We start from the raw sequence: 20494 nt of genomic DNA, 5'->3' as shown, positions 1-20494 counted from the left end.
TGTCTTGTATGCTGATAAGTTTATGGCAATCCACTCAAACTTAAGGTCAGATAGCAGAGAAAACAAGCTAAATACCCACCCTTAGATATAGGTAGTTTTTTTTTTTTTTTTTTTGTATATTTTGTGATATAGGTTGTCGGAGCTAAAAACTTCAAACCCACAAAAGAACATTCTTATCGAACAATTCAAAAATAGAAAAATTGTTCTTCGTTGGTAAGAAAACTTGGTTGGTAAGAATTGAAATCCCGATGGCCGACATCATTTTTAATTGGGCCGGTTCTAGGCCCAAACCATATATCAGCCCAAACTCTAGATTTTACTGCATAATGGAAATTCCCAGGCTGGAACTTAAATGGATTATATAATTTAATTAATGATAAAACATATTCCTTAATCTCGACTCTGCTGCGTTGCTTTATCAACTGAGGAATTTTGAATTTCATATCTCCAAAGTAATCTCTTTTCCAAGGAAGATCAGTACAAATCTTAAAACCCCCGATCAGAGTAATCCGGGGAACTATCTCCGCCGTTGAATTCAGTCTGAGGGTTTCTCCGATTTCAGTTCGATCTGTGTCCGGGATTCTCTCTGTGTTGCTTTCTCATTGCGTTTACGATTCTTCTTCCCCTTTCAAGGTACGCTCTTGTTGGTTGCGTTCTAATCACTCTCAAATTCCGGGTTTTGGCTTCATTACTGCAAATTTTCCCCTTTTATTCACTTGCTTCGATTCAACAATTGCTGAAAGCTAATCGATAGTTAAATGCTTTTGAATCGTGAAATTCGTTTCGGATTTAGGGTTTTTTTTCTCCGCTATAAGCTTCAATCCTTAGTCCACTGGGATTCTTGAGCACCTCCCGGAGAATTTAGGAGGGAATTAGCTCTTCTCCAGATCTTGCTTAGCTCTTGTACAGGTACTTACCTTTAGCATTTCTCTTGTTTAGAGTTTGACGAGTTTGATCAGAACTTAGTTACGAATTGTCTACTTTTGTCTCCCAGAATGGCGGATTTGTTACCCATTTACCTCATTATTTTGGCATTTCTATGCACTGTCGGAGCCATTGCTTTGGCTTTATTCCATATCTACAAGCACCTATTGAACTATACGGAACCCATTTATCAGAGATATATTGTGCGCATTGTCTTCATGGTCCCGGTGAGTATTAGCAGTTCCAAGAGTTTTCTTCTGTTTGTCTATCCTGATCTGTGACTGTCAACTCCATTTTAATGTTGAATTCTCTCTGGCTAACATGTTATTGGTTCTTTGGGCATGTCAGGTTTATGCCTTGATGTCATTCTTGGCTCTCGTTTTGCCCAAGAGCTCTATATATTTTAACTCTATCCGTGAAGTGTGAGTGTTTCTGATTTTTTCGTATTACTAGTTTGACATGGGATGTACTTACTCGAGTTACTATACTAAGTTCTCATTGACTCTTGGGAATAGATGACGAACATAATTTTAACCTTTGGTTTCAACAAATGCAGACCTCATGGTTAAGGCTTTGTAATCTTTTTTTTCTTTTTCTGTTTCAGTTACGAAGCATGGGTGATATATAATTTTCTATCGCTGTGTTTGGCCTGGGTTGGAGGCCCAGGTTCGGTAGTTATAAGTTTAACTGGTCGCTCTCTGAAGCCATCTTGGCATCTCATGACGTGTTGCATCCCACCACTACCATTAGACGGGTTAGTTTGCAGAATAAACCTACATTCTCTGTGCTTATATTAGTGCATTTGCATATATCTTTGATTTCTCCTATGATTTTTTTCACAAAATCTTGGAACTTCTTAAATTCTTAACCAAACCATGCCAAGGATCTTTATGAATGATCATTTGGTTGCATGCACTCTGGGTTAGCAGAAGCATTAGATTATTTTAGTCCAGATATATCTGTGGGAGTCTTGTTTTCGAGTTCTATGACGACTGCCTTAATTAACATGTAGTAACTTATACAAGATTATCTTTTCATATAGGCGTTTTATTAGACGATGCAAGCAAGGTTGTCTGCAATTTGTTATTCTAAAGCCAATCCTAGTTGCTGTCACACTTGTGCTTTATGCAAAAGGGAAATACAAGGATGGAAATTTTAGCCCTGATCAATCCTATCTCTATCTTACCATCATCTATACAATATCATACACTGTAGCTCTGTACGCGCTGGTCCTCTTTTATGTGGCATGCAAAGATCTGCTTCAGCCATTCAATCCAGTCCCAAAATTTGTGATTATAAAGTCTGTTGTCTTTCTAACCTATTGGCAGGTGATTTTTCGTACTCTCTTGCTATCACTGAATCTGGTTTTTGGCATTAACTTTTGCTATTCTCCATACATATATAACGTATTTCTTCTGTCTGGCGAACCTTTTTGTGTTACAGGGTGTTCTAGTTTTCCTTTTTGCTAAATCTGGATTTATAAGGGATGAAGAAGAAGCAGCCCTCTTCCAAAATTTTATAATATGTGTGGAAATGCTTATTGCTGCAGCTGCTCATTTCTATGCATTTCCGTACAAGGAATATGCAGAGGCCAATGTTGGAGGAGCTCGCAGTTTCTCAGGAAGTCTGGCACATGCTCTTATGCTAAACGATTTCTACCATGATACTGTTCACCAGGTAACCGATTCATTGTATAACAAATATTTTGAAATGAGTGATCTAAGTCCTTTTGGTGATGATCGGTTTTCGATTCTTGCAGTTTGCACCAACATATCACGATTATGTGCTCTATAATCATAATGATGGGGGTGAGGAAGGGACAAGGAAGTACCGAGCACGAACATTTGTGCCAACTGGTCAGGAAATGGATGCTGTTAGAAAGAACAAACACATGTTTGGAAACAAGATAGATGGTGTTTCGGTCTCCAGTCAATCTTCAGAAACAAGCACACCCAAAACCTCTGGTGTAACTTATGATCCTGCACGCCCTGAGAGCATGAAATCTTCCTTGCTGGTAGATGCCTCGGACTCTGTTTCCACAATGTATGACATGTCGCTCATTGACATTGATATATCGAGCTACCCTAGCAAGGTACCTTCTGCAAATATAAGTGGAGGACCTAAATAGTGAGTCAAATGATGTAGAATCCACCATTAACAGTAACAAAAGTCTTAGATTTAGGAACCTCTCAAGTGTGTTGTTAAACGGGAAGATCTTAGTTGGAGATGGGAGATATAAGTGTTTTTTACTCATGTATGTGTTCTCTTGTTGTTCTTATGAATCTTCCACTGGTATTTTTTTACTTTGCACAGCCTTTTTCTTGTTCTTGCTTGTTCCACGATATTTGGTTTGTAGATATTATTAGATTATTATGGCATATTGGTTACACAATCTAAAAAATAGTTAGATAAAGCTTGGAGCTATGTGTATTGAAGTGTTTGGAGCTGTTAGGCTAGTCTCCTGCCTCTCGTGTTCCTTTCAGACCTCGAATAACATAATATTTTTGTTTGTGTGATATTTATGCAAACATTGAATTAATTGTAGTGTATACACTAAAATTCTTTTGTCGTGCTTACGCAATTTGGTAAATTAATAAACCCAAGACCCCAGCAACAAAGCATAACAATAAACCAAAAAATTATCATCGTTTCAAAAATGTCAATATCATTATGTCACTCAACATCATTTTAAAAATTCATATTCTTGAAAATCATACAAAATTCAGACTGAAAATTGCTAGTCCATTATATTAAAATGAAAACAAAAACCGTCTTACGTCTTACGTCATACGTAAAATATTATAATCTTACAAATTAGTTTATCATGCCTATAAGCAGAACGTGAACATTGAACTTTCAATTGATATTTTTACTTGTTGGGAAGTTAGATTAAAGTCTCACCTAGATATAGTGTATTTGATTTGACGAGACCACTTTTTATTTTAGTAAAAAAAAAAGAGAGACTCCATTAAAAGCAGAGAGAGAGAGTAGTACGTCAAAAGGCAAAAGCCAAGCCAGAAAATATTTAAAGCAACAACGTGAAGCACTTGAAAACACGATTGAGATATATCCAACCAAACCAAAAACCCTATTCGTTGTAGCTACGGCGGATTTGGCGGCGGCGGCTAAGTGTTTTAGTGTTTTACAAGTTAACCAAATAAGCCATCACCGGAATCCAGTGCAAGAAATCTCAATCCACCCTTTTGAACACAATTCTTTACTTTCTCAATTCCTAATTCCGAGGAGCAGAAACAGCAGCAGCAACGGCGTTTGGCAGAGCAATAGTAACGGTTACTATAGCTATGGATATGGAGGAGGATACGTGGAGAAGAGACAACTATTCCTTAAGAGCTACCAATTCTCGAGGAAACAGAGTTTCACAGAGAAGATTAAGATATCCATGAAGAGAGTGGTGAAGAAAGTTGTTTGTATGAGGTTGAAATCTGCTAGAAGATTGAAACGCGTCGTTTGGTCGCGGCTGAAAACGGCGTTTTTCTACCGCCGTAGACGTTTCCTTCGTCTCCTTCATCCAAACAAATCCTCTTCCTACTGTTTCTACTAGGTTTCTCTTTTCTCTTCTTGTCTCTGTTTTCTTCGTTGATGTGTGTCCTGCATAGTTAGCTGCGTGCTTAAAATTAAGATTTATGTTGTTTTATTCACTAAATGATCTTGTTATGTTTAAGGATTGTGGTCAAAATTTTCGACTTTTTGTTTTGTGATTTAGAAAGAGACTTTAGGATATGAAAGATCATGCAGGAAATGAAATGTGAACCTATCGTCAGATTCAGTTAATGTTCGTATTATTATATCAATTAATGTATTTTGTGAATCATAGTCATAACGCAATAACGTAAACGAGTCAAGTTCCTCTTTTCTCGTGTCCTCTTCCCCAACAAGTCAGTGATACGTTTTCGTAAGCGAGTCTGTTTTTCTTACCAATCATTTTCTAAAGATGATATATCTTATATTGGGCCTATTTATGGGCCTATCGTGGGTCCATTTAGTTTTCAGTGGACCTGTATTTCTCGAGCTGATAAGTCCACGCGTATCAGAAGCACGTTTCTCTCACGCACTTGGCTTTCTTTGGAGTTGAAGCCAAAAAAACAAAATTATTAGCTAACAATCTTGATATTTCTTCTTGTTAGAACTATAAAACAAAATTGGGTAGATTTTCTTTTATGTTCGTTGTTGAACTTTATAATTTGGGGGAAAATCAGGAAAGCAAACCGAAAGAGGTTAGCTAAACCGGATACATATAGTTGGGTTGAAATATATATGTATTGTTAGAAACAAATAATGGGGAGAAAAAAATAGACTAGCAACCAACTTATTCCTCGTCACCAATCCAATCATTGTCGACTACGTGTTTTACAAATATTTTTGGACCTTTGTCTCTTCTCTTTCTTATTATTCTTCTCTCTCTCTCTCTCTCTTTGTTATTGGCACATTGTGGCAGGGATTGCCCCCAAAATCGTTTTAGATTTTAGCAGAGCTACTCTCTTCTCTTCTCAACTAACTTAACTTTGTTTAAATTAGTTAGTTAATTAGAGACTTCCAAATCCCAATCATTTGATATCTCCTCGTATCCTTTTTAGCTAAAGTAAAAAAGCATTAACTTAATTTATCATTTGAAAACGAAACCTGAAATTCCCAACAAAACTTGCAATAATAGTAACATGCAAAAGTTCAAATATATAATATTGTCTTCTTGTTTTTTGACAACACATAATCTTGTTTCTAATGGGACATGCAAATTATCTTACTTTCTTTTTTGCGGATTTTAATTTAGCACTTTTGAAACTCAGCTAAAAATGGAAGATGATTATTATTTCCCATTTTCCGCAAAACTCCATCGTGAATTTCGGTTTGCATAACTCTTAACTAAAACTTATGAATCACACATGACTCCAAAACACAAAGGATTTGTAATCTTATAGCAGCATCACAATCCGCGTAGGTCCATATACAGAGCATCTGCTTATGTGGTTTAACAAGAGCTGCCCATTTTAACAGATTTTGGATATTTTTTTGGGTTTTAAATGGAAAATAAAGAATAAAATCATGTGCTTTAAGAATCTTTCTTACTCTCTCTGTCTCTTTATAAACACATGCCTTTAAGCCACTTCCCTCACAATCATTATCATCACATAATTCTTCTCCTTATCTTTTTAAGCAAAAACATTTCCTTTTTATATTCCTGTTTTGTTACTGTTTTCCTAGTTTCATATCTCTTTGTTTCGTTCTTATCCTTCATTAGACAGTGACTCTGTATTGTCCTAAAACAACAACATACACACAACTTTATAAGAAACAGAGATGTTGCAGATTGTAGGCAAGTACCGGTGGAGACAATCTTATCGGTACAAGAAGCTAACTGATCATGGCGAGAGATTGACAACACCACCACCAGAAAGAACAACGAGGTCGCCGACCAAAAGACAGAACTTGGGGAAGAAGAACGAGACTCGAGCAAAAGGGTTCAGAGTAAATCGATCAAGGAAGCTGGTTCTTAAGGCACTAGCTTTGCCAAGAAGGATCTTTAACATTTATATGCGCATCACAAATCAGATGAACAAAGAAGGTTTATATCCTAATCTTGTTTTCTCTTCTCATTGGGGTTTCCCTGGTTTGCTGAATTCAAGAGGTGGATTCCGTTAGTGAGAAGATATCTGATTCTCATTACTCAAAAAACAATGAAACATAGAAATGTAAACCCACTTCCATGTTCTTCTAAATTACGATTTTTGGAGGATTATATGAACAGAGTTCAAGATTGTTTTTTTCTCTTCCATAATTCATAGCAAGTTGTAGAGTGATTCTATTAGAATCCTTATCACTATTGGTCAAATACAAGTAAAGTTGTTTTTTTCTTTTAGGAAGAAGATTTGCAGTCATAAAGGACACATGAACTTTACAGAAGATTCCAACTTAACAATACAGTATGTGATGATTTGTGACAATCACATTTTTTTCTTATGCATAAAGTAAAGATAAGACTTGGTCAGATAATAAAGAAAGGGTTTAAAGAAACACTAGAAGCATGTCAGTACAAAAAAATCCAACTAACTTCTTTTGTTGCACCCATGTTATAAAGGAACTAACTTTGTGGTACATAAAGCAAGCAAAACTTCGGCGCTTCAACTCCTCCTCATTTATGAAAACCCATTTATGCAAATATTGTGAAAAGGGAGAAAAGATACAGAGTATAAGGAGATTGGTACAAATTAGGAAAGATGTGAAATGGCAAAAGAGCTGGAGAAACTTGCACCAAGATCGTGAGGTATTTATGCTACGACAACATGATATATTGGATCATGTGCTTTCAACTGATAAGTACTATATATTTCAATAACATAGGTAGAGAGAATTAATGTTTTCATTTATCAATAGTGTTCTCTAGGTTTATGATTTGATAGAATGTGAGTTAAGGAAAGACTTGGAGCTGAAAGAGATACTAAAGGAGAACAGAAGTCTTAGAATTTTGGCAAATGCTACGTCACTACGCTATGATGAAGGCAAATAAATGTAGGGAATGCCATTGTAAAAGCTAAAGGTCAATAGTGGGAAATTTTTTATATGTTGTCTCTTAATCGGCTTAGAGCTAAATTTGATTTTACATTAATGTTCTTCGTCACTAATACTCTTTTTCTCCTTTTTGCTTAAGTTTAAACGCAATTCAAAACATTTTTATTTGATTTAAACGCCAATTTACACGTTGAAGCGTGAAACAAAAACAACATTTTTAAAATTTTCTCTGGAGTATATAAAATATTTGCGTAATAAAACCGTCAAACATATTTTGATATATATATTTAGTTTTTTTTCCACAATAGTTTGATATTTTATGCATTTAGAAAATAAACATGTTTACATGCTAAATGTTATAGGTTGATCGCGAAAAAAATAATACGGAAGAAAGGAAAAACATTTGCAAACCGGAGGACCAAAACAGCAATAAAATTGAAAATTTGGTTTGCCGAATTAAATTATTTTTCTATTTCATTATTAGTAAAACTAATTAATAATTTATTTAACACGAAAACTCGATTGCGATTTTTTGAGAGTGAGAAAGAGCCAGCGAGGCCTGGAAACAAAAAGCGTGAAGGAGACCGTAGCAAGTAGGAAGAAGAAACCAGACCTGGCTTCGTCTCTGATAGATCGTCCAATTTTCTATCCGAATTTTGGCCAACTGATTCTGGTTTCGGTGGATGAACAATGAACAGAACGAGAGAGATCCTGATAACATCAACAACAAGAAGAAGAAAAAGGAATCTCCATTGTTGATTTACTCCGTCTCGAAAGCAAAGAAACGAATCGTGTCTAAGTTCAGAAGGAGACCCTTATCGCCGAATACGTCTCCTTCTTCTGGGTTTTGGAAAAGAGTCTGCTTTTGTGGAATTGAACCTGACCCTGAAGATGACAACTTTAAGCTTAGGGTTCTGCTACAGACCAATGATTTCTTCTCCAAGGATTCTAATCCACATCTCTGTTTGTAAGTTCAGATATATATATATATATATATATATATAGTGTAGTTTTCATTTAGTATACCACCAATATCTGTATAGATCTTCTTTTAAACTTCATCAATATCAAAAGTGTGTTCATCAATGTTACCAAAGATTTTTGCAGAACAGAGTGATTATTGTTAATGAATCTTGTATATCTGCCTCTTATGCTCATCATTAATATCTGTGGGTCTTTCTTGTCTCTCTTCATAGTTCCGTATGATAGTTTCTATATGTCTCTGACAATGTCACTCTTTGTCCATAATATCCAAACTAGTTTGTAAGATCAGAAATTTGAGCCCAAGTTTGAATCTCAGAGTATCACACTCAACGAATATTAATTGCTAATGTCTGATATCTGTTTCCATGTGTTGAATATCTCTACTAGTAAAGCCCAAGTTTATTTTGGCAAGTGTTGTTTACCTTTGACACATCTAGGGTAACCATTTTCAATGGTTTTATGAATAGTTGAATTTTACTGAGACACTGATGTAGTTGTGGTTTTGAAATTGCTATATGGATTTAATCATCTCTATGAAGCCGCGGAACCCTTGTGCTAGTTATGCTTACTAAGTCTTGATTATGCAAATGGTTATCTCCAATCATCGTTTGTTTATTGAATCTGATTCTAAGTGATTATGAAGAAGGAGCTTGGATAGTTAATGGTTGATGTTTCAGAGTTGTAGCATGCCTCTGTGTCCTTTTTTGAGACACGATTTCCCTCTAAACTCAGCTGAAAGTTCAGCCATTAAATCTACTGGATTGAAAGCACTAAAGAGGACCTTAATATTCTTGCAGTATGGTATGTTTCAAGAACTGTCGATTGTTCAAAGATATATATATATATAGACTCTTAAACATGTGAAAACTGGTCTCATCGTAATCAATGGGCCAAATATAGTCAAAAGAGTATCTACAATAATAAAGAAAAGAATGAAAAAAAGTTACAAGCTTTTGCTTAGAAGTTTACATTTTTATGTTCATCATTGTATATCATTATTAGATTAGTGCTCTGGTCTGAAACTTATTTATTTCTTTGGTGGGAATTTTCCCTTAATCTTCTGAATCTCTGGTGCTGCAGCCCCGAACGCCTTGGCAAGCAGGTCATCAGGAATCGGTGGGTTAGAACCAAACAGAGATGGTCCAACAACTTGAGTCCCGGGAAGCTGGCTATCGAAAGCAGCGAGGACGGAAGCAGGAGCTTTGTTAGGGTTCTGCTGGAAATGGAGGAGAGCTTTGGGGAAAACGAAAACGTCTCCTTTGTTGACGTGTTTGGAGATGAGTTTCCCGGTAGTGGTTAAGAAACCGACGAAGAGACGGCCTTCAAGGACGAAGATGGCTTCAGAGGCTCTTGGGTGAAGATGTGGTGGGTTAAGTCCGCCAGGTGCGTAGTCGATCCGAGAGATGGAGACTCCCAGAGTGTTGAGGCCAGGCACTTTCTCAACGTTGGCTCCTGTAACAGCTGAGCCCATTGAAGAGTTGGCTGTGGCTGCAGCAGTGGCTAAGCCTATGAAGTAGAAGTCTTCTGGTGTTACTTTTGCTGGGTCTTTGCAAGGGTATCCGTTGACTTTCAAACCTAATCAGAACATGATAAAAAGTCAACAACAAAATATTGGAATTGGTCTTGGTTGTTTCAAAACACCAAAGCTGCGTTTGCAGTTAACTATATCTGGTAAATGTAAATGCAAGCAGAACATAAATGGTATAGAGAGAGATGTGATACCGTTGGAGAGATCAGCAACACAAAAGTCTTGAAGCATATTTGTATCGGCGAGGGCCATGTGGGCGGCCACGAGCATGAAGGTGACGAATATAGGGATCATGGAAGTTGCCATTGTTGATTGTTGTTGTTTGTAAGATGTTATTGATGAGTTTGAGAAAATACTTTAACATTGTTTCTCAATTTATATATCTACGTAAAGAAGATTTAACCAATGGAAAACCAATGGAGAAGAGATAATTATGGAGAGGGGCCATAGATGTGTTAATTTTAAAATTTTGCCATAATTAGGTTTAGGTGTTCTGATCGTTGGTTAAAATTTGGTGTTTAAAAAGAGTTTTGTTTTGTTGGACACATTAATTAGCCTATAGTTTATAGGATGACACTCACCATAACAAAAACACCTTCAAACTCTAATAATCACCAAACTCGAAATGATTGATGATTTTGGTTGTTTACTGGTGAAAGAACTCAAGAGGTTTGTTTGGTTCAGCTAAATCCAAACCGGGATAGAAATAAAACCAAAACCTTAAACCGGCTTGGAATTTCTCTATCCATGCATTTGCATGATCATAACATATACAATATTAAAATAAATAAATAAACATTTGGGGTCAAGAACGTACAAAATTAGATAGAATATGGGACTCAATAATATATTCATAAATTTTCAAGATTAAACAAATTCCATCCACAATAATGTCCCAAGTAAGTCCATAAGATGGTGGCTGAATACCAACTAAGCAAATTCCCAAAACCTCTTATTCAATTATACAAAAACATGCATCTAAGCACGTAGATGGTGTAATCTCTTGATTATTTAATTAACAATACTGACCAAACACAACCTCAACTGCTTCAACATTATTCCAATCTGTCATCTCTGTTTGTCTTCACATGTTTTTAATAACTTCTTCTCTTCCTTCTTCATTCCTTTAATCCATTTTTCTCGATCTTGGCTAATCCATCATGACTGTCAAGGTAAACATCCTAGTACTAGTTCCTTTTCAAATCCGACACCGAATGTTTGAGTTTTTGTTGTGGTTGTGAGCAGAAAGTTGAGATCAAGGTGGATATAAACTGTGGAAAATGCAACAGCGCAATCATGGAAGCAGTCACAGAGATAGAAGGTAATGAACGAAAAAAGACTCAAGAAATATGTGCTCTTAAGTCTTAACATATCATCTTGAACATGAGATTTGGTGCAGGTGTGAATCATATTTCATTAGATGAAGGAAATAGTATACTTACCGTGGTGGGGACAATGGATCCGGTCTGCGTAGCAACAAGGCTGAAAAAGATTAAACAGAAACCTGTGATCATTAGCGTTGGACCACCACCAAAACCTCCTGAGCCACCAAAGCCTCCAGAGCCTGAAAAACCAAAGCCTCCACCAGCACCTGAACCACCAAAGCATGTATGCAAGCCACCTTACTGCAACAGTTGTGATGTTGTGTCTGTTACTACCTATGAAAGTGGAAGCGGCTGCACCATTCTTTGAGTCATATATCGCGTACCATAGCCTTCATGTTAAGTCCTGTATTTAGCCAATACTAATTCATCATGTTCTCATGCTTTTTTGTTTATTTCTTTTTCTCAAATATGAATCTCTGTTGTTTGTCCCTCCCCTGTTTATAATTAGTCGCTTCTTTGACACAAGAAGTCTCATGAGTTCATGCTAAAGAAAATAAAAGTTCAAATTAAAACACCAAATGTTTGATTAATTTCCATAAACCTGTGAAGCAGAAAGTTAGTCATGTTGACCTGAACAGAGCTTAGGAAGTCCTTGAAGGACATATCTTCAAGTGCTATTGGGTCGTAGCACTCTTAGGCCCATTAACTTCATTGAGCCCATTAAATTATGCAAAACAAGAAATGAGACATATGGAAACATTAGGGTTCTTACAGGAAAAAATAGGAAAAAGCAGGGACAACTAAACAAAAATTCAGAAACAAGAGGCAAGTGGACGACCACGGCGTAAGATCAACATGTGGTGATGTGCATGAGACCAAGACCATTTTTTCTCGTTCTTCAACGCACACTTGGTCTTTTCTTATGTTTGTTGCATTTCTTTATTAGGCAGACCCTCTCTCTTTTTTAATAGGATAGTAAAAAATATATGATTTTATTTTGTTGAAACATTTTGAGTTAAAACCTAAACTTATAGTAAGCATTTGTAGAGTGAATTTCCTATACGACATCTATCAACATGACCTCTAACCAAAAAAATATTGATGAAACTACTTTAAGTAGTAAAACCTAAAGCAATTAAAATTTCCTTTAAATTAGTAGTTTGTGTAAATTAATTGACATGATTGCGTCGAAAGAAATCAAAACAGTTATATCGTGAACTTAGGAGAATGTTTTATATCGTGTTTCAACACATGATTGCTAGCATATGTGTAGGTGTCGTAGACGTTACATAACAATCATCACTCGTAAATATCAAAGTGGTTTCTGAGAGAAACAAAGGGTTATGATTTTCCCAACTGCACTAGTTGTGTATTGTTTCTTTCACACGTATGCTTCTGAGTTCTGCCCAAAGTGGAAATTAAAGCAGAGTTGGGAGAGATCATAATTTATTAGGGTTCGTTATGCTCAAGTCATGACGTAAAATGAAAATTTGTTTTTATTCTTTCACCAACACAAAGAATAGCTAGTTATCTCTTTTTTTATATATAACAATTCATGAAGTTGATCAGCTTTATACACATCATCCAATCGAATTGCTAATCTAGAGATGGAAATATCAGGATAGAGCCAATAAGATATCAAATCCAATGGACCCATTTTCTCCATGTGCTAATTCATACAATCTGTTTTTGTCTGCTTTATTTGATGATGATGCTGAGCGTTTTTAAGTGTGAACTAAGATCTAGCTAACCAAACAAAAGATGGTCTCTTCTGTCTTTGTCGTATAAGAGCAAGAGAGTGGTTTGATTCAATTTTTAAAATTCTAAATAAAACTCCAACCGTGAATCCAGCCATGAAACTCTTTTTAGAAAATCCTTTTTTATAACAAATAATTCCTCTGCTTCTTCTTCTTCTTCGTTTATTTCACCTTTTTTGGTTTCTTTAGCTCAGAAAAAGCCCATTCTTTTTTTCTATTCTTGTTTATTTTAATCATACTGTGCGTTTCTACAAAGTTTGTTCCTTTCTTCTTCAACTCTCTCACTCACAGTCACAGAGATCTGTTTCTTTTCTTTTTTTGCTTTCACTCTTCTCTTCCAGTGAGAGAGAGTGAGAGAAAATGGTGAAGCTTTTGTTAGTAGGGTTTGTTGTGGCTGGTATAATACTGGGAACTCAAGCAAATGAATATTTAGATTTCAATGTGACAGAAATAGATCGCATTGAGGAATTAGAGTTTGGATTTTCCAAATATAGCTCCAATTTGAACCCTTTAATGGTTGGTCTCACCCTTATCAGAGGAGCTGATTCTGGAGCTGGTACTTTCTCTATGCTTCTGTCACTAGCTAGATCTCTACATGTCTCTCTTTCTTTTACTTTTGTGAGTTTTTTTCAGATGTCCAAAAAATATGAAAGAGGGTACAAAAATGGTTTCTTTTGCTTTCTTCATTTATTATCATTCACTTCAACTACATTCTTATCAGTTTGTTTCCTCTCTATTGTCCACTTCCAGATTTAACTTGTCGTTTTTTGTTATGTACTCTTCAAGATTACTTTGGTCGTTCCTGTTTTATTGTCTAGGAATGTAAATAAAACAAAATTAATGCTAGTTAAGCTCAGATAAACAAAGTTAGAACTAGAAGATGTGTATGTTCTGTGTCGGTAGAAAAACAATAAAAACAAAATATTTGAATTTAGATATGTTTGGGCCTTTACACGTTTGTGTGTGTGTGTTTGTTCACAGTTTGTTTGGATGGAACATTGCCTGGATATCACTTGCACCGTGGACATGGATCTGGAGCTAATAGCTGGCTCATTCAATTGGAGGTTTAGTGAATTATTTGTTGTCGATGAAACACTAGTTAAAGTCTTCATTGTTGATGTTTGATGTTTTTGTATCAGGGAGGAGGATGGTGCAACAACATCAGGACCTGTGTATACAGGAAGACTACTCGACGTGGTTCCTCTAATTATATGGAGAAACAGCTTCAGTTTACAGGAATACTGAGTGACAAAGCTCAAGAAAATCCTGGTTTGTCTCAATCTTTGTTTAAGTTTTGTTCATGTTAGTGTAATGTTAATATTGAAAATCATATATTCTCATTGTCATGTGCTTTACTTCTGCAGACTTTTTCAACTGGAATAGAGTTAAGCTTCGTTACTGCGATGGCGCTTCTTTCAGTGGAGATGGCCAGAATCAGGTTGAAATCAATCATTTTTTGAGTTACTAGAGTTCATAAGAGACCCATTGTTGTGATTTGGAACAACTTGCTAGTTTCTAGGCCTTTGGAACTCTGTAGTCTATAATCGTCAAGGCTGTTATTAGCCACAGAGAACGCTTGATGTGATCTTAGTTCTGTAGAATTGAGCAGCCATTGGTTTTGTGTAACATCTGTGAACTAATGCAAATAAAATTCTTTACCTTAACTTTTTCAGGCTGCACAACTTCAGTTTAGAGGAGAGCGTATCTGGAGAGCCGCAATAGATGATTTGAAGGCGAATGGAATGCGATACGCCAATCAGGTTTTGACACTTAACCTTCTATAAGAGTCTGTATCTCTTCCATAGCATAATATCAAGGGCAGGAATGGATTTAACTATTTATATTCTGTCAGGCACTTCTCTCCGGATGCTCTGCTGGTGGTTTAGCAGCAATCTTGCGCTGCGATGAGTTTAGGAACTTATTCCCTGGATCAACCAAAGTCAAGTGCTTGAGTGATGCAGGCTTGTTCTTGGACACGTTAGTTTATTTCTCCCAAGTCAAAGATTGTATTAAAGCTAGTTCATTTTCCCTTACCTTAGTAACTACTACTGACTCCTTTGTTTCTGTAATTATAGTGCCGATGTTTCAGGCGGCCGCACAATCAGGAACTTATACAATGGTGTCGTAGAATTGCAGGTTGGATTCCTCTTTCTTCACTTGAAAGTTTCTTACTTTACATTTAAAGAGCACAAGAAACTTAAGAAATCTTCTTCACAATTTACAGAGTGTGAAGAACAATCTTCCACGTATATGCACAAACCATCTTGATCCAACCTCGGTATCTTATCTTTTGTTCTCTCATTCTGATGCTGTTGCAAACCGGTCATTCGAAGTCTTGTGTTTTGATAACTCATATATCTGTACAGTGTTTCTTCCCACAAAATCTGATCAGTCAAATGAAAACTCCACTTTTTATCGTCAACGCAGCATATGATACATGGCAGGTTATGTTTTTTCTCCCTTTGAAAAGTGCCACATTGCTACTAAAGAACAGAAAGTTGATGGTTAGGCTGACAAGTCTCTGTAATGGTTTTTAAACAGATTCAAAGCAGTATAGCTCCAACATCAGCTGATCCTAGTGGATTTTGGCATGACTGCAGACTAAACCATGGAAAATGTACTCCTGCACAGTTGAGATTCTTGCAAGGTTGTTCTATAGATCATAAAAACTTGTGGACTTCACCCTTTAAAGCATCATTGTATCACTCTAATCGTTTAATCTTTTATTCGAGAACAGGATTCAGGGAACAGATGCTTAGAGTAGTCAAGGGCTTCTCAATGTCTAGACAGAATGGATTGTTCATCAATTCTTGCTTTGCTCACTGCCAAACCGAGAGACAAGATACTTGGTTTGCCGATGATTCTCCTGTTATCAGGAAAAAGGTAAAACCTCACTCAAATCTTTCCCACACAAACAAAGTAACACACAAGGAAAGCCTGTTTCCACTTTCTAGATCTTGACTTTGTCTATGGAATGTTTGTAGGCGGTGGCAATAGCTGTAGGAGATTGGTATTTCGATAGAGCGGAAGTGAAGTTAGTCGATTGCCCATACCCGTGTGACAAGAGCTGCCACAACTTGGTGTTCAGATGATTGTTTGACTATGTTCTTTATTCTCTCTCATATATACATACCTTAGAAAATTTCTTTCTTTCAAAAGGAAAGATTTTGTATCCTTTGGTAGTAACCAATGCCTCATTGGTATATGATTAAGTGTATCGTGGAAAATCATAATAAAAAAACAAAACAAAACAAAGTTTGCTTAAAAAGAGTTCAATGTAATCAATCACAGAGAAATGCTCTTTCTTTTGTTTTGTTTTCTAATTTTCTTTGCAAATGCAAGTAGTTGATCAAATATATTAGAAATGTCAACATTGGTACCAAAAGAATTCAAGCCTAACTAATTCTTTTATGTATTATAAGTGTCCAACAAAAGCAGATAATGGATAAGAATAATAATAAAATAGTAAAAGATAGAGAGAAAGTGAAAAGAGTAAGAATATACAGAGTGTGTTGACAACTTGACACCCTGTTTTTGTGGGGGGTGTGAGTGACAGCTATCTAGTGTTCCCCACTTTGTGTGTGTATATGTGTGAGTGTTTTTTTTACACCTATCATTTGCTTTCAATTTCTCCCAGTCAAAATACTAACTTCTTCAACAACTTCTGGAATAATAATCTGAATTCTTGAAGTTGAACCCTGTCCATTACTTTTCTCCTTCTTCTCCTGCCTTCTGAATCTTCTTCCATGGCTTCTGATTCTCACACTCCAACTGTTACTACACCTGAAAAGGTAAGCTATTTTGAAAACTATCCCTCTGTTCTTGACTCTTATTTTCTAAGCTCGTGCTCATGTATGTATTTATGTATATGTACCTCTATGCGTGATGCTTTTGAGGTTGATAGATAGGTTTCTTCATCACGTTTTGATACTTGTAAGATCCATATGCTTTCACTGAGACAGAGTCCAATATACTTGTATGTGTATTCTTCCATTGTTTTACTGCAGCAATTATTAGAAGGAAAAAAAAGTTGGAACTTTTCAGAAAGTTGTAGATTATGCACATGGATGTTAAAGAACCAACTTTGTCCATCTTTTTCTAGAAAACTCTTCTTACGTTCCAAAGTATGATTCTAGTTAGAGAAATAAACGAAGCAATACCTTTCTAAGGTTTCTTGTTGTGAATTATAAGAGAGGTTTACTTTTACCTGATGCAGCCATTGGAGAATAAGGTGAGCGAGGAAGCTAAGTTGATGGAGAAAGAGATTATTTCGTCGGATTCTGCAGATGTGGTGAATGATAAACCGGCATCAGATTCAAACCCGGTGGTCACCAAAGAAGAGGAGATTGATCAAACTCCTGCTGGTGAACCAGAGAAAGAATCACCAGCAGTGGTGGAAGAGGTTGGAGCTGTTGTGAAAGCAGAGGAATCTACAGAGACAGTGAAGCATGAGAACGGTGAGAAGGGAGCTGAACAAGTGGAACTTAAAGAGCCAATCCTTGTTAAAGAGACTGTTGCAGAAGTTAATGTTGAAACTGTTGATACCGAAAAAGCAGAAGAGAAGCAAACCGTGGAGAACGTTCTAATAGAAGACCATAAGGATCAGGAGGAGACGAAGATTGTTGATGTCTCTGAATCAACAGATGAAGCTGAAGTCCAACAGGTGGAACCAGTTGATGTTCAACCTGTTAAAGATGCGGAGAAAGCAGAAGAGAAGCCAACCGTTGAGAGTGTTGTTGAAGAAGAAACTAAGGATAGGGAAGAGACGAAGATTGTTGATGTCTCTGAATCAGCTGGAGACAAACAGGTGGAATCAGTTGATGTTCAATCCGTTAGAGATGTATCTGCAGAGATTGCAGAGGAGAAAGTCAAAGATGTGGAGGCTCTTGAAGTCGAGCCAAAGCCAGAGACGTCTGAAAAGGTTGAGACTCAGCTTGAGAAAGCAAGGGAATTGGAAACAGAAGTTGAGGTAGTAAAGGCAGAGGAAACAGCTGAAGCAACAGAACAAGCTAAAGTTGAGCTTGAGGGAAAGCTGGAGGATGTAATTGTTGAGGAAAAAGACTCTGAAATCAACTCCAAAGATGAAAAGACTTCTGAATCTGGTTCTGCTTTGTGCTCTGAGGAAATTTTATCGACAATCCAAGAATCAAACACTGACCCCATAAAGGAGACTGAAGGAGACGCTTCTTATCCTATTGACGTCATTGAGAAGGCCATTACAGAAGAGAAGCATGTAGTGGATGAACCAGCAAATGAGGAAAAACCTTCTGAATCAAGTGCTGCTTTGTCCCCTGAGAAAGTTGTACCAATAAACCAAGATTCAGACACAAAACCCAAAGAGGAAACTGAAGGAGACGCTGCTGCTCCTGCTGATGTCATTGAGAAGGCTATTACTGAAGAGAAGTATGTAGTGGATGAACCATCAAAGGATGAAACAACTTCTGAATCTGGTTCTGCTCTGTGCCCTGAGAAAGCCGTACCCACAAACCAAGATTTAGACACAGAACCCAAAAAGGAAACTGAGGAAGACGTTTCTTCTCCTGCTGATATCATTGAGAAGGCCATTACTGAAGAGAAGCATGTAGTCGAAGAACCATCAAAGGATGAGAAAACTTCTGAATCTGGTTCTGCATTGTCCCCTGAGAAAGTCGTACCCACAAACCAAGACTCAGACACAGAACCCAAAAAGGAGACTGAAGGAGACGTTCCTTCTCCAGCTGATGTCATTGAGAAGGCCATTACTGACGAGAAGCATGTAGTCGAAGAACCATTAAAGGATGAACAAGAGAACGTAAGTGAAGCCAAAGATGTCGTTACTAAACTAGCAGCAGAAGATGAGAACATCAAGAAAGATACTGACACACCTGTTGCGGAAGGAAAGAGCGAAGAGACTTTGAAAGAAACTGATACAGAATCAGTAGAGAAAGAAGCTGCAGCAAACAAACAAGAGGAACCAATTACAGAAAAAGTAGCAGAAGTTGTAGAAACAGCACCTGTTGCTAAAGAGATCGATGAGGCGAAACAACAACCAGAAGTCACAACCAAAGAAGCTCCTGCTAAGCAAAAACATTCAAACAGCATTATATCAAAGGTGAAACAATCTCTTGTTAAGGCAAAGAAAGCAATCATTGGAAGATCTCCAAGCTCTAAGACTATCACAACTGAAGAACCCAAAGAAGAAATCAAAGTCTAAGTGATAAAGTGTTCAAGTTTAAAGTTTTCAGGTATTTTTATTCAATTTGTTGGTTTTGCTTCGTGTGGGAGAAAACAAAAAAAAAACAAGAACATTCTTTTTCTTTGTTTTTATGGCTTTGTGTGGTTTATAACTTATATCTGTAAACATACAAAGATTTGCCTTTGTGTTATGGATGTGTGTTGAAAATTTTCTTTACGGTTATCATTCATCAGCATTACATTTCATGAATAAGCAACCATATCATTTGAAATCTCAGAATCAGAACCTTTTCCTTTAGGAGTTTTCTCTTTGGAATTTCATCAAACACCTTCTCCGCACAATGCATCTTCCCACAATTTCACCAATCAAATCGTTAAAGTACATAAAGAAGGTTTCGGGTCAACAGGAAAGTTCTGAGAAGCTTCGCAGATACAGGAATTGACGTCTATGGCGGTCGAATTTGCGTGAGTAAGATGATTCCAACTTTCCATGAGGATGTTTTGGAGGGAAAATCAAAACCTAGTTTATGTCAGTTTCACGTTCCGTTATATCGTAGATGATCTAATAAACCCGCTTTGAAGTGATCCTTTTGAAAATGGGCCTGTAATGGGCTCAGATGTAATTCCAATCAAAAACTTTAAAGAATGGATAAATGCTAAGACCAATGTCGGCAGGTTTTTTTTTTTTTTTTTTTTTGCAAAGTTTTTCTTGTCAACAATATTTCAATACCAGCGAATTTGCACACCAAAATAAAGGAAACAAATTCTTGAAAATTTAAGATATTAAAGTCAAGTTTGAATAGAAGTGACCAATTCGAAAGGATAAGAACTAATAGATTAAAGCAAGCGACATTACCACTTATTTTATAACAAAATAAAAAGGACATTACAACTTTGATTAGGACTTCATATATAAAGTAAATCTATTAATAGTTTTGTGGTGTCAATTCAATGCCACGGTTTATGCGTTGGTGTCGGCCGGAATATTTTATCACTAAATAATGTTTTGAAAAAAGAGAGTAATTAACTCAATAATGGTCATTTTTATGAAGGAGTGTTGAGTGTCATGAAAGCAACTTTAGGAAGAAAGAACATATGCTATTATTATGCTGACAGATGAAGCCAGAGTAGCATGATTCACACTAAGTCACTAACGATCTTCTAAATATCACTTATTTTACAACTTTCTTGCTTTGCTCCAAAGATTTATTCTTCTAGACAGCTAAGCTTTGTTGTCATCGATAAAATTAAAATATTGATTGGGTGCTTATTATACT

General features: G+C 36.5%; 8 protein-coding genes and 2 long non-coding RNA genes across 21 annotated transcripts; 8 read left to right on the top strand and 2 right to left on the bottom strand.

Moving 5' to 3' along the window:
- The first annotated feature begins 389 nt into the window (after nt 1–389).
- AT3G05940 (organic solute transporter ostalpha protein (DUF300)) lies at nt 390–3431 on the top strand. The gene is made up of 8 exons (NM_111468.5): nt 390–633; nt 794–909; nt 995–1151; nt 1273–1346; nt 1529–1678; nt 1967–2252; nt 2368–2601; nt 2684–3431. Exons 3-8 carry the CDS (start codon nt 996–998, stop codon nt 3050–3052), a joined length of 1269 nt encoding a protein of 422 aa, NP_187245.2. The 5' UTR covers nt 390–633; nt 794–909; nt 995; the 3' UTR covers nt 3053–3431.
- A 372-nt stretch (nt 3432–3803) lies between these two features.
- AT3G05937 (uncharacterized protein) lies at nt 3804–4878 on the top strand. The gene has a single exon (NM_202504.3). The coding sequence runs from the start codon at nt 4325–4327 to the stop codon at nt 4484–4486; it is 162 nt and encodes a 53-aa protein (NP_974233.2). The 5' UTR covers nt 3804–4324; the 3' UTR covers nt 4487–4878.
- A 1171-nt stretch (nt 4879–6049) lies between these two features.
- AT3G05936 (uncharacterized protein) lies at nt 6050–6832 on the top strand (the record flags this gene model as incomplete). Of its 2 annotated transcripts, NM_001337628.1 has the most annotated exons (2): nt 6050–6505; nt 6801–6832. In NM_001337628.1, the coding sequence occupies exons 1-2, from the start codon at nt 6241–6243 to the stop codon at nt 6830–6832; spliced, it is 297 nt and encodes a 98-aa protein (NP_001325577.1). In that variant the 5' UTR covers nt 6050–6240. The 2 variants fall into 2 exon arrangements, with proteins under 2 accessions (NP_001325577.1, NP_001118586.1); NM_001125114.1 differs by having other exon boundaries at nt 6055–6812.
- Nucleotides 6833–7182: 350 nt separating this feature from the next.
- AT3G05935 (uncharacterized protein) lies at nt 7183–9733 on the top strand (the record flags this gene model as incomplete). 5 transcript variants are annotated; one of them, NM_001337625.1, is made up of 3 exons in its annotated part: nt 7984–8416; nt 9119–9234; nt 9514–9587. In NM_001337625.1, the coding sequence occupies exons 1-3, from the start codon at nt 8133–8135 to the stop codon at nt 9585–9587; spliced, it is 474 nt and encodes a 157-aa protein (NP_001325574.1). In that variant the 5' UTR covers nt 7984–8132. The 5 variants fall into 5 exon arrangements, with proteins under 5 accessions (NP_001325576.1, NP_001325575.1, NP_850521.1 ...); NM_001337627.1 differs by lacking the exons at nt 9119–9234; nt 9514–9587 and adding an exon at nt 7183–7204 and having other exon boundaries at nt 7812–8682; NM_001337626.1 differs by lacking the exon at nt 9514–9587 and having other exon boundaries at nt 7972–8416; nt 9111–9141.
- On the top strand, nt 7183–10405 carry AT3G05932. 3 transcript variants are annotated; one of them, NR_141212.1, is made up of 3 exons: nt 7183–7204; nt 7812–9234; nt 9514–10405. It is a non-coding gene; the product is annotated as an other RNA (long non-coding RNA). The 3 variants fall into 3 exon arrangements; NR_141213.1 differs by lacking the exon at nt 7183–7204 and having other exon boundaries at nt 7972–8416; nt 9111–9234; nt 9514–10364; NR_141214.1 differs by lacking the exon at nt 7183–7204 and having other exon boundaries at nt 7984–8416; nt 9514–10291.
- On the bottom strand, nt 9235–10307 carry GLP8 (germin-like protein 8). Its single transcript, NM_111467.3, has 2 exons — nt 10156–10307; nt 9235–10008 (listed from the first exon to the last, which is right to left on the bottom strand). The coding sequence occupies exons 1-2, from the start codon at nt 10265–10267 to the stop codon at nt 9461–9463; spliced, it is 660 nt and encodes a 219-aa protein (NP_187244.1). The 5' UTR covers nt 10268–10307; the 3' UTR covers nt 9235–9460.
- A 432-nt stretch (nt 10406–10837) lies between the features above and the next one.
- On the top strand, nt 10838–11865 carry AT3G05920 (Heavy metal transport/detoxification superfamily protein). Of its 2 annotated transcripts, NM_111466.2 has the most exons (3): nt 10838–11133; nt 11207–11282; nt 11361–11865. In NM_111466.2, exons 1-3 carry the CDS (start codon nt 11122–11124, stop codon nt 11651–11653), a joined length of 381 nt encoding a protein of 126 aa, NP_566264.1. In that variant the 5' UTR covers nt 10838–11121; the 3' UTR covers nt 11654–11865. The 2 variants fall into 2 exon arrangements, with proteins under 2 accessions (NP_566264.1, NP_001326926.1); NM_001337623.1 differs by having other exon boundaries at nt 10838–11282.
- A 935-nt stretch (nt 11866–12800) lies between these two features.
- On the top strand, nt 12801–16391 carry AT3G05910 (Pectinacetylesterase family protein). 2 transcript variants are annotated; one of them, NM_111465.5, is made up of 12 exons: nt 12801–13599; nt 14025–14107; nt 14183–14312; nt 14408–14481; nt 14717–14803; nt 14896–15020; nt 15119–15179; nt 15268–15321; nt 15410–15487; nt 15585–15690; nt 15781–15926; nt 16028–16391. In NM_111465.5, exons 1-12 carry the CDS (start codon nt 13404–13406, stop codon nt 16133–16135), a joined length of 1248 nt encoding a protein of 415 aa, NP_566263.1. In that variant the 5' UTR covers nt 12801–13403; the 3' UTR covers nt 16136–16391. The 2 variants fall into 2 exon arrangements, with proteins under 2 accessions (NP_566263.1, NP_001189820.1); NM_001202891.1 differs by lacking the exons at nt 15585–15690; nt 15781–15926 and having other exon boundaries at nt 13024–13599; nt 16208–16326.
- Nucleotides 16392–16431: 40 nt separating this feature from the next.
- On the bottom strand, nt 16432–19739 carry AT3G05905. Of its 2 annotated transcripts, NR_141208.1 has the most exons (5): nt 19505–19739; nt 19037–19096; nt 17251–18946; nt 16918–17044; nt 16432–16826 (listed from the first exon to the last, which is right to left on the bottom strand). It is a non-coding gene; the product is annotated as an other RNA (long non-coding RNA). The 2 variants fall into 2 exon arrangements; NR_141209.1 differs by lacking the exon at nt 19505–19739 and having other exon boundaries at nt 16811–17670; nt 17824–19357.
- Nucleotides 16660–19439, top strand: AT3G05900 (neurofilament protein-like protein; the record flags this gene model as incomplete). 2 transcript variants are annotated; one of them, NM_111464.3, is made up of 2 exons in its annotated part: nt 16660–16834; nt 17260–19439. In NM_111464.3, 2 exons carry the CDS (start codon nt 16790–16792, stop codon nt 19234–19236), a joined length of 2022 nt encoding a protein of 673 aa, NP_187241.2. The 2 variants fall into 2 exon arrangements, with proteins under 2 accessions (NP_187241.2, NP_001327020.1); NM_001337622.1 differs by lacking the exon at nt 16660–16834 and having other exon boundaries at nt 17296–19236.
- Nucleotides 19740–20494: the final 755 nt, after the last annotated feature.

The sequence above is a fragment of the Arabidopsis thaliana genome, chromosome 3 (assembly GCF_000001735.4).
Source record: "Arabidopsis thaliana chromosome 3, partial sequence".
NCBI lineage: Eukaryota > Viridiplantae > Streptophyta > Magnoliopsida > Brassicales > Brassicaceae > Arabidopsis > Arabidopsis thaliana.
This window is presented reverse-complemented; position numbering and strand designations above follow the sequence as displayed.

What these genes read in the sequence shown, in the direction of transcription:
- AT3G05910 (NM_111465.5), top strand. Translation starts at nt 13,404, where the DNA reads ATGGTGAAGCTTTTGTTAGTAGGGTTTGTTGTGGCTGGTATAATACTG. An exon ending in ATGGTGTCGTAGAATTGCAG is followed by an intron (nt 15,180 to 15,267) that starts GTTGGATTCCTC and finishes CACAATTTACAG; the next exon opens with AGTGTGAAGAACAATCTTCC. An exon ending in CTCCTGTTATCAGGAAAAAG is followed by an intron (nt 15,927 to 16,027) that starts GTAAAACCTCAC and finishes GAATGTTTGTAG; the next exon opens with GCGGTGGCAATAGCTGTAGG.
- AT3G05940 (NM_111468.5), top strand. Translation starts at nt 996, where the DNA reads ATGGCGGATTTGTTACCCATTTACCTCATTATTTTGGCATTTCTATGC. An exon ending in TTTAACTCTATCCGTGAAGT is followed by an intron (nt 1,347 to 1,528) that starts GTGAGTGTTTCT and finishes TTTCTGTTTCAG; the next exon opens with TTACGAAGCATGGGTGATAT. An exon ending in ACCATGATACTGTTCACCAG is followed by an intron (nt 2,602 to 2,683) that starts GTAACCGATTCA and finishes CGATTCTTGCAG; the next exon opens with TTTGCACCAACATATCACGA.
- GLP8 (NM_111467.3), bottom strand. Translation starts at nt 10,267, where the DNA reads ATGGCAACTTCCATGATCCCTATATTCGTCACCTTCATGCTCGTGGCC. An exon ending in TGTTGCTGATCTCTCCAACG is followed by an intron (nt 10,009 to 10,155) that starts GTATCACATCTC and finishes TGTTCTGATTAG; the next exon opens with GTTTGAAAGTCAACGGATAC.
- AT3G05920 (NM_111466.2), top strand. An exon ending in AGCAGTCACAGAGATAGAAG is followed by an intron (nt 11,283 to 11,360) that starts GTAATGAACGAA and finishes GATTTGGTGCAG; the next exon opens with GTGTGAATCATATTTCATTA.
- AT3G05937 (NM_202504.3), top strand. Translation starts at nt 4,325, where the DNA reads ATGAAGAGAGTGGTGAAGAAAGTTGTTTGTATGAGGTTGAAATCTGCT.